The sequence below is a fragment of the Annulohypoxylon truncatum genome (genome assembly GCF_022578515.1).
Source record: "Annulohypoxylon truncatum strain CBS 140777 unplaced genomic scaffold F4807scaffold_51, whole genome shotgun sequence".
NCBI lineage: Eukaryota > Fungi > Ascomycota > Sordariomycetes > Xylariales > Hypoxylaceae > Annulohypoxylon > Annulohypoxylon truncatum.
In genome coordinates this window covers 69,977-86,236 of record NW_025953837.1, presented here as the reverse complement: position 1 = coordinate 86,236, position 16,260 = coordinate 69,977, and the positions used below count along the sequence as shown (strand labels likewise).

General features: G+C 48.1%; 8 protein-coding genes across 8 annotated transcripts; 4 read left to right on the top strand and 4 right to left on the bottom strand.

Moving 5' to 3' along the window:
• Positions 1–37: 37 nt before the first annotated feature.
• Positions 38–1,922, bottom strand: F4807DRAFT_445724 (FolC bifunctional protein). The gene is made up of 2 exons (XM_047999753.1): positions 1,748–1,922; positions 38–1,670 (listed from the first exon to the last, which is right to left on the bottom strand). Exons 1-2 carry the CDS (start codon positions 1,859–1,861, stop codon positions 198–200), a joined length of 1,587 nt encoding a protein of 528 aa, XP_047849318.1. The 5' UTR covers positions 1,862–1,922; the 3' UTR covers positions 38–197.
• A 1,782-nt stretch (positions 1,923–3,704) lies between these two features.
• On the bottom strand, positions 3,705–4,358 carry F4807DRAFT_465300 (thioredoxin-like protein; the record flags this gene model as incomplete). Its single annotated transcript, XM_048002261.1, has 1 exon — positions 3,705–4,358. One exon carries the CDS (start codon positions 4,356–4,358, stop codon positions 3,705–3,707), a length of 654 nt encoding a protein of 217 aa, XP_047849317.1.
• A 21-nt stretch (positions 4,359–4,379) lies between these two features.
• F4807DRAFT_445708 (Clavaminate synthase-like protein) lies at positions 4,380–6,498 on the bottom strand. Its single transcript, XM_047999752.1, has 3 exons — positions 5,934–6,498; positions 5,729–5,881; positions 4,380–5,667 (listed from the first exon to the last, which is right to left on the bottom strand). Exons 1-3 carry the CDS (start codon positions 5,980–5,982, stop codon positions 4,790–4,792), a joined length of 1,080 nt encoding a protein of 359 aa, XP_047849316.1. The 5' UTR covers positions 5,983–6,498; the 3' UTR covers positions 4,380–4,789.
• A 148-nt stretch (positions 6,499–6,646) lies between these two features.
• On the top strand, positions 6,647–7,511 carry F4807DRAFT_465298 (actin-crosslinking protein; the record flags this gene model as incomplete). Its single annotated transcript, XM_048002260.1, has 2 exons — positions 6,647–7,020; positions 7,079–7,511. The coding sequence occupies 2 exons, from the start codon at positions 6,647–6,649 to the stop codon at positions 7,509–7,511; spliced, it is 807 nt and encodes a 268-aa protein (XP_047849315.1).
• An 11-nt stretch (positions 7,512–7,522) lies between these two features.
• F4807DRAFT_317693 (WD40 repeat-like protein) lies at positions 7,523–9,052 on the bottom strand. The gene is made up of 5 exons (XM_047995128.1): positions 8,466–9,052; positions 8,300–8,399; positions 8,174–8,240; positions 7,782–8,122; positions 7,523–7,724 (listed from the first exon to the last, which is right to left on the bottom strand). Exons 1-5 carry the CDS (start codon positions 8,770–8,772, stop codon positions 7,535–7,537), a joined length of 1,005 nt encoding a protein of 334 aa, XP_047849314.1. The 5' UTR covers positions 8,773–9,052; the 3' UTR covers positions 7,523–7,534.
• Positions 9,053–9,089: 37 nt separating this feature from the next.
• Positions 9,090–12,197, top strand: F4807DRAFT_445698 (HCP-like protein). The gene is made up of 4 exons (XM_047999751.1): positions 9,090–9,252; positions 9,338–9,481; positions 9,541–11,487; positions 11,560–12,197. The coding sequence occupies exons 1-4, from the start codon at positions 9,225–9,227 to the stop codon at positions 11,964–11,966; spliced, it is 2,526 nt and encodes an 841-aa protein (XP_047849313.1). The 5' UTR covers positions 9,090–9,224; the 3' UTR covers positions 11,967–12,197.
• A 16-nt stretch (positions 12,198–12,213) lies between these two features.
• On the top strand, positions 12,214–13,759 carry F4807DRAFT_445697 (uncharacterized protein). Its single transcript, XM_047999750.1, has one exon. The coding sequence runs from the start codon at positions 12,544–12,546 to the stop codon at positions 13,327–13,329; it is 786 nt and encodes a 261-aa protein (XP_047849312.1). The 5' UTR covers positions 12,214–12,543; the 3' UTR covers positions 13,330–13,759.
• A 1,304-nt stretch (positions 13,760–15,063) lies between these two features.
• On the top strand, positions 15,064–16,126 carry F4807DRAFT_471752 (uncharacterized protein; the record flags this gene model as incomplete). Its single annotated transcript, XM_048002956.1, has 1 exon — positions 15,064–16,126. One exon carries the CDS (start codon positions 15,064–15,066, stop codon positions 16,111–16,113), a length of 1,050 nt encoding a protein of 349 aa, XP_047849311.1. The 3' UTR covers positions 16,114–16,126.
• Positions 16,127–16,260: the final 134 nt, after the last annotated feature.

The window sequence follows — 16,260 nt, the reverse complement described above, 5'->3', positions numbered from 1 at the left end:
TACCTCGTTACATGTCGAGCCTGCATAGAAATCATATGGATGAGAAAAATCATTATTTCTATTGTAAGTACGGGTTGAGCCGCCGTAGATCCTGACCCGTTAAACCAGGGTATTTTTCCTCGTTGAATGCAAACCCATTCCCACCAACCTAGTAGTTTATAAACATGATGACTATAGAAATCTTGAACCGTTGCCGGTTATAGGGCATCTGCGCCTTCTAGTATAGCTAAAGCGCCCCCCACTAGATGCAAGCTACCCGCGATGAAAGCCTGGACCGTCTCCCCTTCTTTTGATAAAGTCTTGCTGAGATCCCTAACGTAGTTTATCGCTTCTTCGATCGTCGGTATGACGACAACCTTTGCGGACGGGTCTAACGAGGTCCATTTCTCTGCGAAAGCGTGCTGTGCGGTAAGTGCCTTGATCGCCACAGGATCGTATTGGTGGTTCACGAAGTCGCGCTTGTAACCTGTGGCAGCGTACGTTACGTTCGAACAGAACACGACGTGCTCGAATCCCCCTTGTCCTTGAGCCCTGATCGCAGATAGCATACCTCCAAGGAAGTTGACGGCCTCGTCTCGTCCCTGTTGATTAAATATCATTACCTTCGGACCAGTCCTGTTCGCACATTCGCTCGCGAACCACCTCGTTGCCATTTTCAGACTGTCGACAGTATGCGCTCCGTCCACATGCCAGATTATGCGATCTTCGACCTTAACCTCACATCGCCCTCTCCAAACGACTTGCTCAATGCCGTCGACGAATTCTTTACTTAGCGTAGACGGATCTAATGTGAAGCTGGGATCAAGTTTCCTCAATGCTGTCTCTGCGAGAGCTATTCCCAAGCTGGCGTTCTTCTTCTGGAACAGCGCATCCGGTCGAACATTGACACCTTTTAGTCTGGGGTCGACTTCTAGGACCTTTAGGGTCATCCCCTTTTCCTTGGCTCTATCCTGGAGGACCTGGGCAGCTTCGGGTACCTGCTCAATTGTGAAAGCAGCACTGCCCTTTTTCATGATACCAGCCTTATGCCAAGCGATCTTCTCCACCGTATCTCCAAGCGCAAAGACGTGATCTATGGCGAGCGTACTAATACCAGATGCGACTGGGTGCTCCACGATATTCGTAGCATCGAACTCGCCACCGATTCCTGTTTCGTACACAGCGACATCGATGCCCTCCTGGAGGAATAAGTGGTAGCTCATTAAGGTGAGATATCGAGAGTAGACAGGTCTCGGAGGCATCGGAATGCCAAGTTTCTGGTCCAGAACCTTCGGACCTTCGTTTGCCTCTGCCTCTCCTAGCTTATCCCAGACCTCGAAGAAATAGCGCGCAAAGATATCCTCGCTGACCGACGCACCATTGATCTTGATTCGCTCCCGCACAGCAATTAAGTGCGGGCTGGTGAACAATCCAATCTTGCGCGGCACGCCATGCGACTTTTGGTATTGCGAGAGTATCGAGGCGGCGAATGCGCATGTGCTCCCTTTGCCCTTTGTTCCCGCGACGTGTAGGACGTTCAACCGGTCGAGGTCAGAGGGTGCGTAGCCGATGCGCTGCAGATAGGCGCGCATTTCAGCAATGGAACCGGCATCGGGTCGTATGCCGGCCTTCCGGCGAGCCTCGACTATGGCATACGGGGTCTGTAGGGAGTTGAGGGCGTCAATGGCGTCCTGAGGCAATTCTTGTCAGCTTCCTTCATCGCGACGTTGTCAGGGCTCGGAGATAGTCCCCTAGAGGACGGACGCACGTTGTACGTTCTGCCGCTTTGCGAAGCCATTGTGCGCCAGAAGATGGAGTGCGCGGTCTTTATTACGTGGAAAGGAGAAGCGTAGAGACCGACTCGTCGGAATACATGATGCATTCCCAGAAACCTATGTCATCTTTTCGTCTTTCCGTGTTCGAGGGCTGTGTTCCGTATCCGGTGAAACAGAGACGGCGAAAATAAAAAGAGGGTCAGCAGCGATATCGCCGATGACCTTCTCCAATTCCGCCCCTCATCTTCCTTCTCCAAATCCCAGCTGCGGCCACCTGGTTCCACCTGGTCATTCCTAAAGCTAGAGTGCCTCTACGACTGTGACCATATTGCAGAGGAAATCGTATGAAATTAACGCTATAGCAAACTTGCTCTAAAGTTCGAATAGACCTATTTGATCTAAAATATATTTATCACCACTAATAATGAGTCAAATTTGAGGCAAGCTCCTAATAATCAGAAAGCCAAACTCACTTCAGATTTATATAAAAACACTATGTTCCAGCTCTGGAAGCGTTTACCAAAGTACTAAAACTCAAGCCTATTTGAAGGCGTTTCTTATATATAAAGAACTTCTAGCTTCATTAATCCATAATAAATATGGAGTTATCTACATTCCCATTATATTGTCCCAATACCCCTATCATCATTTCAAACTATTCAACTGAATGACCTGGTTCAACATTCAGGAAGACTGTTATAAGAAGAAGTTGACGAAGGTCACAGATTACTGGACCCATGGTATCTATTGGTTCAACGCCTAATGAGCCTTGTGACAATAATGTGTAATCGTGTTAAAGCCCCCCCTGAACTCTACGGTCCACAAGAACCGGCCATGCGAGGTTTTGCCTAGAAATCCGACAGAAAAAGCCATACGAAAAAGTAGAAGCCCCTGGGCGTCACTCATTGCTAGCACCCAAAACGGCATCTAGGAAAACCATATAGCAAAAAATGACAGATTCGAACCTGATCTGGCGACTCTACTACGATTGCAGAGAGGCATAAACAAACATGCTAAAAAGATGCGCGCCATCTCCTCAATGCTGTGACTCAATACAGCGCGAGCAGCACGATATGGGTGGTATGCTTTCATTGATCTAATGGATGGTATCTAAAAAAAAATACCTAATGATCTACCAGCCCCATTGAGAGAAAACGGCGGCTCTCGCACGTTTCGGGATATACAAATAGGTAGAGATGCCATTCAGCCTCCGGACACACAACAGCCTGACCACCTCGGGATTTCAGTAGCACTGGCAAACCTATGTAGTCTTGCAATGAAGGTTAGTTTAAAAGAAGCGTCTTCCTTTCATATTGTATGTTCTACAACATAAGATATTAATGATCATGGTACAGCAACTTGGCAATTATACCGAAGTTTAGGTAGCTAGCTACGACCTGAACGAATCTACAGAAATGTATTTGTAGTAGATGTTCCTAGGATCCTAAAGGCAGCCAATCAATAGGCTAAGGAGATAGGCAACATGATACGCGCGTAGTCCTATGAAGCAGTAATCATGACGGATTGGATGTGCTGGGGAATTAAACACAAGTCATATTGTCTGCTGATCGCAGAAGGTCAAGGGCAGCGACACAGAGCACTATAGTCTAGCCCGTCAGGAATAAAATAAACTCCATTGACATCCATAACGTCCGCTTCCCATCTGTCGAACGGGGCCGCATGACGAAGTGTGGAACAGGCATCTAGGTAGACCAACAAGCATATAGTTCAATACATTCGACACCGATTCACTGAATGTAACTGATTGTCCAGTGAAATTTTTGATATGAGATTTAATTGAAACCAAGCGAATTCATGGCCATTATGAACGACGTCATCAATTCGTAAATTTTACTTCCAAGCTATTCCTAGCAATTTTGTGACTTTTCATCGCCAACGACGTCGACGTAGCTACACAAACCCTACAACCTCGCCAACTTCCCCACCCCTTCAAACAACGCTTTTCGTCAACCACTCCTGCCACTGCTCCTTCGTCCACGACGAACTAATATCATTCGCAACAATCCCATCAAAAATCACCGTCGGGCTCACATGCACACCCACCAGCCTCCCAAACCGGATCTGCAACTTCAAATCATTCGTAACCTTATTCCCGAAGTTCGGATGCCCGCCCTCAGGCACCTTATCCGCAATAACCAGCAACTCGTAAACCTTCGCCTCGTCAACACCAACAGACCCCGCCAGCTTCGCAAGCCGTTTATACGTATCATTGCGCTTCTCATTCACCGTCGCCTCGTCGAAGTACTCGAGCTGCGCGCGGAACAGCGCGTCGCTGAAGTCCCAGTACTTGGCGGGCGCGACGCGCAGCACCGCCAGCGCGGCCTCGTGCGCGAGCGTCGACGCCGGGTGCCACGGCTGCACCTGCTGGCGCAGGAGGACCTCGAGGCCCGAAGCCCACTTCGGGTTCGCCTTGATGAGCGGCACCACGCCGTGGTAGAAGGTCGCGAACTGCTTCGCGGAGAAGGGGCATACGTAGTCGAGGAAGAGCTCGAGCGTGTGCAAGGCGGGAGGCGCGCCGGCGACGGTGCTGCTCGGTTGTGCGAAGAGCAGGCGCTGGGCGGCGAATTTGGGGTTTAGGGCCATGGTGGGGGGTGTGGTTGTGAAGGGGTGGTGGGGTTGTTTGGGTAGTGTGAAGACGTAAGAATTTAAAGATGAAGTTGAAGGTGAAGTTGGAATCGAAAGTGAGGTTGAAGCTGGGACTGTAGCTCTAATTGGGGTCAGGAGGGGTAGAGTTATAGGGTTGCTACAAACAAAGCGGGAGAAACTCCGAGGAAGCTGCATTAGGTTCGGAGACCGATGGTGTAATACAGCTTGAGGATGGGGAGCTCACAGCTATTACGCACTTGCATATTGATATTTACGTAGAAATATCGAACGACATATCAAACATGGCGAATGAGGTAGCTGCAGCCGATTACTAACCTAAATCCGATGATCCGATGATGTAAACGTGCCGGACTGTTCTCTAATGCAGGTCAAAATGTGTAGTTTTGATTTGGAATTGGTAAGTTTGCCTAGACCGTGTTCTTTGCTATGATACCCCTGGCAAACTCCCCAAAAGTGATGTGCTGGTCTAGATCAACTTCGTCTTCTAGATTCGGCTGCGTGAATACCGCTAGCGTGTTGCGAGCTACACCTTTAGCATATGCCCCCCTGACCGAATGTTCGACGGCTTTGAACTTTCCGCCCGTGATTCGTTCCAGCGTCTCGCCTGTCTGGAAAGCGATGCAGTCCCTAGGTATCTTGACCTGGACCGGAACCCCTTTCCTATCTTTAATCCAAAGCCCAGCTTGCGGGTCCGGCGATCCGGGCAATTCTTCTAACGTCGGCAGCAGCCCCGGGACCTTTTCGCCAAAATCCGGCACCTTGGCGTCTGTTTTCAGTTCATCAACAAACATGGCTGATGTGAGGCCGGTCAAGCAGCCGTGATCCTTGTGTACCGCACACCAGTTGTCTTCTGCCTGACCTTTTGCCATTACCTCCTCCGGCATTGGATAATAGTGAAGGAGCCTAGCTTTCGTCGTGGACGAAGATTTAACGACTTTTTCCAAGTATGCCGATGGATAACCTGCGATTTCTTTCTCGGCGAATCTATCGCAGGCTCGCGCCACCAACACCGCCGTGTCAATTATGAGGCTGCACATCTTCTCCATCGTCGGTCTGAAACCAGGCAACATCTCTTTTGGGGGCCACGAATTTGGCGCCAGATACTCTGGAAACTTGTCTAGAGGGAACTGTTCCGTGGGCTTGGCTGATTCTAAGGTAGGGTCTATATAGAAGGCGCAGTTGGCGTAGAAGGAGCCTTTATACTCATCCGCACTTCCATCTTTGAGTTTTTCCTTACCCTTGGACCATCCTACAAGATACTTCGCTGCTTCGTTCGTGAATTTCTCTGAAGTTTGTTAGAGGTTCGCTGGACTGTTGAAGGTATCACCTTGTAAACTCTTACATACCGAAGTCTGCCTCCGATAAATTGCCCATATACGAGGCATAAGACAAAAGTTGATGCCTTAACTGTGGAAACTCTGCGGGTACATCTTTGACGATGAGAATACCTAGCGAGTCTGGACCAAATGCTTCCTGTAGCGTCTCAAACGAGACGTTCCCTGGATAGTGAGAACTTGTGATTGTAGCTTATCTGTTTGCCGTGACACTCACCACTCTTAAGATCGGCTAATGATACTACAACTGGCTGTGCTGTCGCCATGGTCGATCGTCATAAAAGTACGAAAAAATGATAAGTTTCTTACAGTAATAGATTTGCATAAGTAAATTTATGTTGAAGGAAACTCAACTGCTGATATGATATCAAGAAAAGTGATTAGATATCTTGGTACAGCTTCGCCCTAAGGATATCGTCGGGGTTAAACGTTAAGCTAACAGAGGCAGGTGCTAACCCCATAACCGGCGCTCTCCGCATTGCGGTAAGCACTTGTTGTTGCTCTTGCATGTGCTGAGTTTCCGAGCTATTCTCATTAAAAGATGTTAGCTTATCTGCTAAGGTTTTCCTATAATACTCGTTTGAGAATTCTATACGATTTATTGAATTGAATTAACACTAATAAGTTACAATTGAAGGGCTGCTTGTTTTAGACTTATGGATATCATTATATCATTCTACCTACTAGTAGGGAGTTTTAGTAGTGCTCTGGGGCTAGAAGCGGAATAACCTTGACCTTCCAGGGCAGCTGCAGGTGAAAGATGTTAGTGGGGCAACCCTGGTAATTTAGCGTCGGGAGTGACGCTAGTGTGTTTTGTTATCGAGCTTTGGGGAATTTATCAAAGCTTCCATCTTAACAATAACAACTTGTTACTTCATACGTCGTCCGTCACTTAACACCACCACCCGACTACGTTCTGATCGACTCAACATGGTAAAGCCATTAAGTTTCAAAGGCGACAAGAAGCCCAAGAAAAGAAAGCGTGTTGAAGCAGATCCTTCGGCCGAAAATGCAGGTCCTAGCGGACCCGTGGTGGCTACGACAGCAGACAATGTAGAGAATGACGACACTTGGGTTTCGGCTGATGCGGTGGGAGACATTCAAGGCCCGATCCTCTTCGTGCTCCCGACAGAGACCCCGACATGTTTAGCTTGTGATGCCAATGGCAAGGTCTTCACTGACCCTATCGTCAACATCATTGATGGGAACCCTGCTAGTGCTGAGCCGCACGACGTGCGCCAGGTATGGATTGCGAATAGGATCCATGGAACTGAATATTTCAGATTCAAGGGTCGCTACGGAAAGTATGTGCTCTCTATATTCTACATTTGCATGCGCATCTCTAACTTGCTATCTATCTAGATACCTTAGCTGTGACCAATACGGCATTTTAAGTGCGACATCTGAAGCTATCTCAGCTCTCGAGACGTGGACAGTGATTGCGACAGCTGATACACCAGGGACATTCCAAATTCAGACACAAAAGGATACCTTTTTAACGATCAAGGAATCTTCTAAGGCGAATAGCTCACCTGAAGTTCGTGGAGATGCCACGGATATTAGCTTCGATACGACACTGAGGATTCGCATGCAAGCTCGGTTCAAGCCACGAATTAAGGCGACGAAAGAAGAGAAGGCAAAAGAGAAGATCAGTCGGAAGGAGCTAGAGGAGGCTGTGGGTAGACGACTTAACGAGGACGAAGTCCGAACCTTGAAGAAAGCGAGAAGGGAGGGCGATTACCATGAACAGCTACTGGACCTGAAGACCAAGAACAAGCACGACAAATACGGTTGAAGGACATGGATATGATTATTGAATTATGCATTTGGTTTCCATGCCTTAATGTATCCATCCTCGCCAGCGCTGAACACCATTTGGGCTTCATCGTAGAAGCAGAAACTTCGGACAATCTCTGACGAATGGGCTCCTGGCAGACTCACGATGCTTTCTCGATCTAGTTGCCAGCCTTGACCTTTCGTTAAATGGATCATGTCGAATGTTTCCCGACTGCGTGGCTTAAGATTAACACGAATGCGATGGCAGTTTCAACTAGGGTCAACTTACTCATGGGTACCTGCACCTATCACGGCTCCGGCACCGTTAGACTTCGCGGAGACGTTGGCAACGTACTGGCAGCCTAGAACCTCTCTCATATCTCCAAAGTTAGTTGTCGCAGCTCCATTCTCGTGGCTTTCGGCCACATCGTAGAGGGCGAGCTTTTCATCATGGGAGAGAGCAAACACTTCGGTGTCGTTCAAAAACGCTGCGTGGTGAATGGAGGCATCGTGATTAAAAGTCTGGATCACAACCTCATCTTCGTCTGTGATTCTTGTATCACAGATATTTACGAGACCGTCAGTCGATCCTGATAAGAGAATATTGTAGTCGCTAGGGTGGAAATTTAACTATGAGGTGTTAGTCTACGATATATGTCATCGGCAGGACTCGATCCAGACCTCCGTCACATCGTCACTATGAACTTCCTTATAATGAAGCTTCGGAGTGGGCGTTGATCGGATGTCCCTAAATCCTTGGGCATAAGTTCATTGCAACAAATACGTACGTCACAAATGGCTTCTTACCATACTAATATAGATGCTTGGTGGTCCTGCAGTTCTGTTCCGGCTACGACTGTGAAACCTGCACTAGAGCATGCCAGAGACAAGACGGGGACTTGATTATCTATATTATATCTCAGTACTATGCCCATAAAATACAAAGCTGTCCACCAGTCTGCCACAAACGAACCTGTCAATTTAGCCACCTCGGCCTGTCGCGCATCTTTTCTTAGATCCCACATCGATACACTCCCATTCTCGCCTGCTGTACACACAATGTTATTTCCCACGTCGAAGGCCTTGGCGCAAGTGATGTTGCCATGCTGCGTGACAAGGTTGACTAATGGTCCTACGCTTAGATTTGTAGGATTAAATAAAGATAATTTCTGGTCTGATGAGATCGTCCCTGGACCTGATGCGAATGGAATGATATCGAGAACGTATACTTCCTCGCGGACGGGGATCTTATACCCGTCTACGCAGGTGAGAGGATACATGGTGTTTCCTCTGACCTACGACTGCTGGTATAACCTTGGAAGTGATGATGAGATATTTGAGATTTCGGATAACTTAACGACCCCCTAAAATATTCTTATCCATATCGTTAGATTCTCATACCATTGCCAGTTGCTCCTTCTGAAAATGATGAAAATCTTGGTGGGGTGTATCTACATAAAGCTTGACAGTGCCTAGCATCCCCACAGAAAGTGGCGTGAAGCTAACCAATCAAGGGCAAGCCGCTTTTTCTCCCAGGGCTGACGTCGCATTTGTTTAAGCCGATCTGGACAGCTTGTAAGTTCTAAGCCTTTGATTATATCACCCGACGAGAAAGCACGACTTCCAGTCCTTTTCCAACTCCGTTTTCTGTACATAATATTGTCCTCTTCTGGAGACCATGAGATTATTACAGTATTCACAACTTTGTTCCTAACGGACTTTTCTTTCCACAATGAGACGTTTCCTCGTCTCGGCGTTCCGTATGTTTCGCATGACAAATCCCACATAATTCTAAGCTCATAGAGCTACATGAGAACTATGTAAGCTAATCCTCGCCACCAACAGTGCTTTTGCAGGCTGTTGCCTCTATATCCGCTGTCGAGCAGCAGGTCTTGGAGGCAGAAGACGATATTACGACTACGAGTTTAAACCCAGCAGCTGAGACCGACATCGTCCAAGGCACACAACAATGGGCTCCCTACCAAAATGGTAAGCTGCATAGCCACGCATCCTGCGGGTGAACTATACACGTTTCTAACGCGAGGTAGGATGGGAGCTCGTACACGAAGCAATGGCCGAATTTCGAAAGATCAAGACGCCGTTACATAGAAAGACGAAGAAGCAAAGCGGTCTCTTCGGTGCACTCTTCCAATATGTCGCAAAGGCTTTACCAAGCTTACGAGCCAGCGCTCCTCCGCAGGAACAACATGCGTTGCCCGTCATTAGCGGCCCTCTTCTCGAGGGCGTTAAGCTTCTACAACAGTCCGCCGACCAGAACAATACCGATGCGATCTACCTCTTGGCGCAATTCAATTTTTTCGGAAACTACTCGCATCCCAGAAACTTCAAGACCGCGTTCGATCACTACTACCGACTAGCATCGTATGGGAACAGCTCCGCGCAACACATGGTGGGATTGATGTATGCGACAGGACTCGGAGATGCGGTGGAACGGGATCAAGCGAAAGCTCTTTTATACCACACCTTTGCTGCTGATGCGGGACACACGAGATCAGAAATGACCGTCGCGGCCCGCCATCTGAGTGGGATTGGCGTGCCTAAGAGTTGCGAAACGGCTTGCAAATACTACAAGAGGGTGGCTGATAAAGCTATGGATTGGTTCCGATCCGGACCGCCGGGAGGAATGGCCCTCGCACCAGAAGCATACCGACTTTCGGATGAAGTTGGTGGTGTGTACGGTGAAGGCGCCAGCGTCGTCAGCTCTGGTATAAACGCTCTGAAGGCGAGCCCAAATTCCGACGCCTATGCTGCCATCGACGACGTTATCGAATATCTTGATTTGATGTCCCAAAAGGGAGACTTCAAAGCTTCTTTTAACTTAGGAAGGCTTTACTATGAAGGACAAAGGGGTCTCGATCGCAATGTTGATCTCGCTCGGCGATATTTTGCTGCAGTAACGACAATGTATTGGCGTCAAAAAGATGGCCGCGCTGTTGACCAGCCAAAACCTCAACTGGAAAAGTACGCGAGTAAGGCTGCCGGTTATATTGGACGAATGTGGCTACGTGGGGAGGGCGTGAGACAGGACTTTAAGGCAGCCCGGGGATGGTTTGAGCGTGGAATCAAGCATGGAGATGCTCAGTCCCAGTGGGGCCTAGGGATTATGAATCTTCATGGTCTAGGTATGCCGAAGAATGCCTCGAAAGCTACCGAACTATTCAAGGCGTCGGCAGACCAGGACTTCAGCCTTTCCCACGTTGCACTCGGGGCTCTTCATCTCGATCAGGGCACAAATGACGACTTAAAGATCGCTAACTCTTATTTCGAGGCCGCTGCTCGCTGGGCTAACATCGAGGCGCAGTATTATCTGGCCGAGATGATTCACCACGGAGTTGGACGAGATAAAACCTGCGGCATGGCCATGGCATATTACAAAAATGTCGCCGAAAAAGCTGAGCCGTTGGTGTCATCTTGGACGGAAGCCAACCAAGCATACGAAGACGGAGACTATGAATTGGCATTCCTCGACTATCTCATGGCCGCAGAGCAAGGGTACGAGAAAGCGCAGAATAATGTTGCTTTCATGTTGGATCCCACACAGTCACGACTCCCCTTGCCGTCGTGGGTCAAGCGCCAACCACCGAGGCCTACACTACTCCAAAACCCAGCTCTAGCGTTGATATACTGGACTAGGTCTGCTATACAGTCAAATATTGATTCACTGGTCAAAATGGGTGACTATTACTTATCCGGCATCGGTACCGAAGTCGCACTTGATAAAGCAGCGCAATGTTATACGGGTGCCTCGGAGTACTTCCAGAGCGCACAGGCTCTGTACAACCTCGGCTGGATGCACGAGAACGGAGTTGGTCTAAACCAAGACTTCCACCTCGCGAAGAGATACTACGACCAAGCTCTCGTAACTAATGAGGAGGCCTATCTCCCGGTAACCTTGAGTTTGCTAAGGCTGCGAGCCCGTAGCGCTTGGAACACGTTCACACACGGTCGGATTAACTCGATTCGTGATGAACCTTGTAAGTTATTTATACTCACCCATCTTTTTCAGCTGCTGTGTTTACTTCCCTATCTACTAACACCTAAAATAGCACCCAAGAAGGACTGGTCGCTTAGCGAGTGGATAGCCAACTTCCTCCAGGAAGATAATGTATACTATGAGGACGACTACTTTTATGACGATGGTACGATCACGGGAAGCGATGGCGAGGCGTTGGGTGACGAGTATGATGACGTGGATGGTGTGGTCGAGAGCTTGATTATACTGGGCCTGGTCGGTGCCATTCTGTTCCTAATGTATTACCGCGCGAGGAGACAGAATGCTCATCGACAGGCTGAGGAAAATGCGGCTAGACAAGCCCAACAGCAGCAAGGTGGTGTTGCAGCCGCGGCGCCCCAACAACAGCAACCATTGCCACAAGGACATGGTGGATTGTTCCCGCAACCTGGAGGACCGGATTTTGGACAATGGGCTGCAGGTGGTGTTGTAGGGCAATAAAAGGGAATTAATGATTAGGAAGCATGCCTATTAGAAATGCATGGATAGAGCAATTGTAACTTTTACTAATACCCATTCCTTTTGATATCCCTTGGATCTCCATTCTTACGTAATAGGGGTAAAAGGGGCTTATGTGGCTTCACCATCCGAAGTGGCTTAAATCGTGGCGGCCGTAAGCATTACCCCTTATCCCTTATGTACATTTTCATCCTCAAAGTAATTACATAATCCAAGCAGCTGCACATGTCCAAAATTAATAATTTATAAAACTCCTCAATGATATTGATAGAAATCGAGAGAACTTCTTTCCCGTAATTCATAGTAGCTTCATTTCGGGTAGCATCTGTCGCCACGTGAGCGGAACTAATTAAACACGGATGAAGCACGGGCTAGTATATGGCACTACTCTCACTAGGCACTCCCTGACTCATGACGTTTTAAAACATTGGCAAACGCGCGAACTAAGACACGAACTTCACAGACGCGCCTCTAATTTTGTATCTTACAATTGTCCTGAAATCTACGTAAGCTGATACACACACAAAAATAAAAAGCATTTTCACTAGGAATATAGAAAATGGTGAAAATAATCCCGAAGAAAAGGTTAGCCGCACGGGCTCAGGCACAGGCACAGTTGCCCGAACTCGTTCCCAAACGCGCCAAAGTGGAGCAAACCGGGGATAGGATATTCGACCTCGCGTCGGTCCCGAGGTTCGAGGAACAGCCGAGGAGACAAGTCAATAATGCTCTTCCCGTGCCCGCCCTCATGACCGCTCCCGTGAGAAGACGCGGGGCTAGACCTGCGGCTAGATCCGTACTTAACAAGGAACCGACTCCGCTGCAGTCCCTCAAGAAAATCTACCCAAAGGCCATGTACAAGGACGTCATGAAGCCGCAACATAATCCCAGAGCCACCTCGAACAGCGGCAACAGCAACGGCGGCATACCGCCCGTGTACGTAGTCAGCTTCGCGCGTACGGGCCCGGGCCCGTGGCCGGAGCGCGAGACCGGCGTCGTGGGCACGTACCACAGCGCCGCGGCGGCGAACCTGCAAGTCATGGCCTTCTTCAACGAGGAGGCTCCCTGGCTGACGCTCGGCATGGTGGTCGATTACCGCGGGACCAAGGTTATCAAGAAGCGGCCCCATCACGAGGGAGACGGCGTGTCGTACTGGCTCGACGGGGATAATTGCCTCCTGCTGTGCGGCGAGGACGAGGATGGCAGGTACACGGTTTACGCGTGTCGCCAGGAGGTTAGGACGGATCCGTTCTGTGGCCCATATTCGGAGGGGCCGCAACGGTTGGCGGCGGAGGAGTGGGAGGTGCAGGGGCATGTTACGGATGGGTTTCGCCGGTTTGTGTGATTTTGGGTCAGGGGAGAGGGGGGGGATGGTGGGCTGTGAGAAGTTGCTCGTAGAAAGGAAGGGACTGCGTGTCTTGAGCCGTGGGGTAATTAGATTGGTCGCTTCACAGAAATTCGGGTTTTCTATGGGTGTATAGGTGGACTGGTTGATATTCGTTCTTGTAGGATGTTGCAAAGGCGTGTATTAAGGCGTATCGTTTGATTATCGAGGCAATTTTGATGTTCTAAACACCTTGTGGCTGGTTCCATACAACGTTGCTGTGGTTCATAATCTGGTACGTCGAATAGTCGTAGGCTTTTCCATGTTAGGTTTAAGCGTTTTATGGATTTGCTATCAAAGTCTTAATCGAGAGGTTATCTAAAAGTCAGAGGCATTCTGGCTTGGCTACCTACCAGTTAGGGGCTGTTATAGAGGAGAGGTTAGTAGCGACATTTTAGTATAGCACCGCTACATAAGTGTAAAGGGAGCTTCTTCCTTAAGGAATTTTATAATGGTTCAAGAATCAGTACGGTCAGTATTCCCTTATTCAGTTGCGAGCCTCTTGATACCACTTTGTGGCAGTTAACACTTAAAGGCTGGCCGTAGCATTACCCCTGAGTCAAGATACGATCACGATGAACACCCGTAATAGTACCTAGTCACTACTTACCATCACCAGAGAACATATCTAAGTTATCGATCCCGTAAATGGTAATTGTGACACCAACCTAGTAGTCACGACCTGAACTGCCCTAGAAGCGCAGTAGGTATCGTGTGACATTAAAAAAATACATATACATAGCTTGTAATTACAGGCCTGTTTTTAAAAGAAACAGATTAAAAGACAGAAAACCAATACAACAACAACAAGAACCTAAGATATATTACAGATGTGTAGCTACGTCAGAAGAATCATCACGTGCGTCATCGACGGCGAAGTACTTACGGACGCAAAAATCCGCTGGCACTACTGCCACAGGCGAGGACGATCCGGCCACCAAGAACGCGTTAGGCACGTGGAGCGATTGAGGGCAGTCTGTGTACCACATGCGGAATACCGTTTCAGGCACCGCACTTGGTAAATGCCACAGGAAGAGGTCCCTGGTCCCTGGCAAGGAGCATTGACAAAGTTATTTCGGTAAGAGCATCAGCACTCGACCTTTCGAACCTGATACTTTACCCTAGGGGCCGTTCTGTAGGATGGATTAGGTACATAAAACACGAAATCATACAGAAATCTTGAGGTTATTTTGCATATAAATGGTGCCGGGCGTAAGAAGGAGAAGGAGAAGGAACGAGATAGTAGTTTAAGAATGTGACTTGACTTATATACTGCCGAATTAACGCTTGGGCTAATAGTGTCCGCCTTAAACTCTGCCTTGCAGACTAAACTGCCACTGCATCCAATCATAATGGTACATACTTTTGTAGTAGATATGGTTAGATACCATCGACACGGCTGTGAGTCTTAGGTTTCTCCGTTAACTCAACCTCAACGTCACCGCAAATCTTATGAAATAAAAAGTGTTGCATCGACAAGTTTAACTCGCAATTAGCTTGCCTCTAATAAAATCAGCATGCCCCAACAAGCATTCCTGCCCAGAGCGAGTGGTCTTCGGTCTCGAGAAATCCCGGCACGCGTACCTAACATCTTTATCCAGAAACAGCTACTTTTATTAAGCATTTAAGGTCGCCTAGAGTGCCTGATATGACACATATGAAATTGAATTATATCATCTTATTGGCAAAATAACCATGATGCTGCCCAAAGCTGCAAAGGATCCGTCATGCGGCGCTCCGAAACACACAGGTTTGCTTCGAGAAGAGCTTTTAGTCTTTCGACATCTTCTTGGCTTAGGCGAAAACCCCTCCCAAATACGACTAGGGCCACCGCTGTCTAACTCTTCGCTGAAAGATATTTTATTTGTTTCAATCGATGTCGATGGCCCCAGAGACTTTAAATGCGCCGAGAATAGTCCATGCCTAGTTGGCATATCCATTCTAGATACACGACGTTTACAGTTTTATATGACTACTATTTCAGTTGCTGCAAAAACAAGGTCTGCGCTTGGAAATGTGGAAAATCTTATCAAATCGCACCAGCTTCAGGTTGGGCAATCCAACCATCTCAGCTACCGATCTAGTAAATTTCTCTTCGGTGAGACAAGACAGATCAAAGCTGATAAAGTCAAGACGTATTTGCAGAGGTTGATCAAAGATCGGTTCTTTGTACTTGTTACATATGGAGGCGGCGCGGCCGACTGCATATACCTGGAAGGACTCCGCCTCGGCATACGCCCGTTATATCACCTCGACGTCTTAAAAGTTGCTCAGTTTCCTCTGCAGACATACTATCGATACTCGCTGGCAAAAATTCTCGACGCCTTAAAGCTCCCATGGCAAGACCTGCACATTGCCGGCAACGATGCTCGATTTACTTTGCATGCATTGTTGATGACTGCCGTGCGGGACTGGAACTACCGCGACGACAAGCCCAAGTCTAAGCCGACGCCATCTACTCAAGTAACACTGTCTTCCATTAAAACGATCGCGAAGGCGTGGCGTATTCCGGATCAGGACCAACCATCTCTCTCGTTTCTCTTCGAGGATCATATAATAAAGGAACGGGTCCTACTTAATCCGGAGACGAGGAAGAATGGCAAAAGACTTCGGCCAGAGAAAACGCCAGAGGAGAAGGCTCAGCGTCGAGAACGCAAGAAATTAGCCAAGGAGAAGAGGAAGTTGAAGGAAGCACGCAGACCTCAGTGGTTGTTTAACCTTGGGGACTTGCTAGATAATGAGTAGACAACTTAATGGCTATTAGGTTATCTTCTTAAACATAGGTTTTTTTTTTTTTTTTTTTTTTTTTTTTTTACAAAAGTTCGGAGTAGTAATAGAAAGGACTGTAAGGATGTTAAAGAAACAAAACAAAAAATTGTCGCTGGGTCTTAT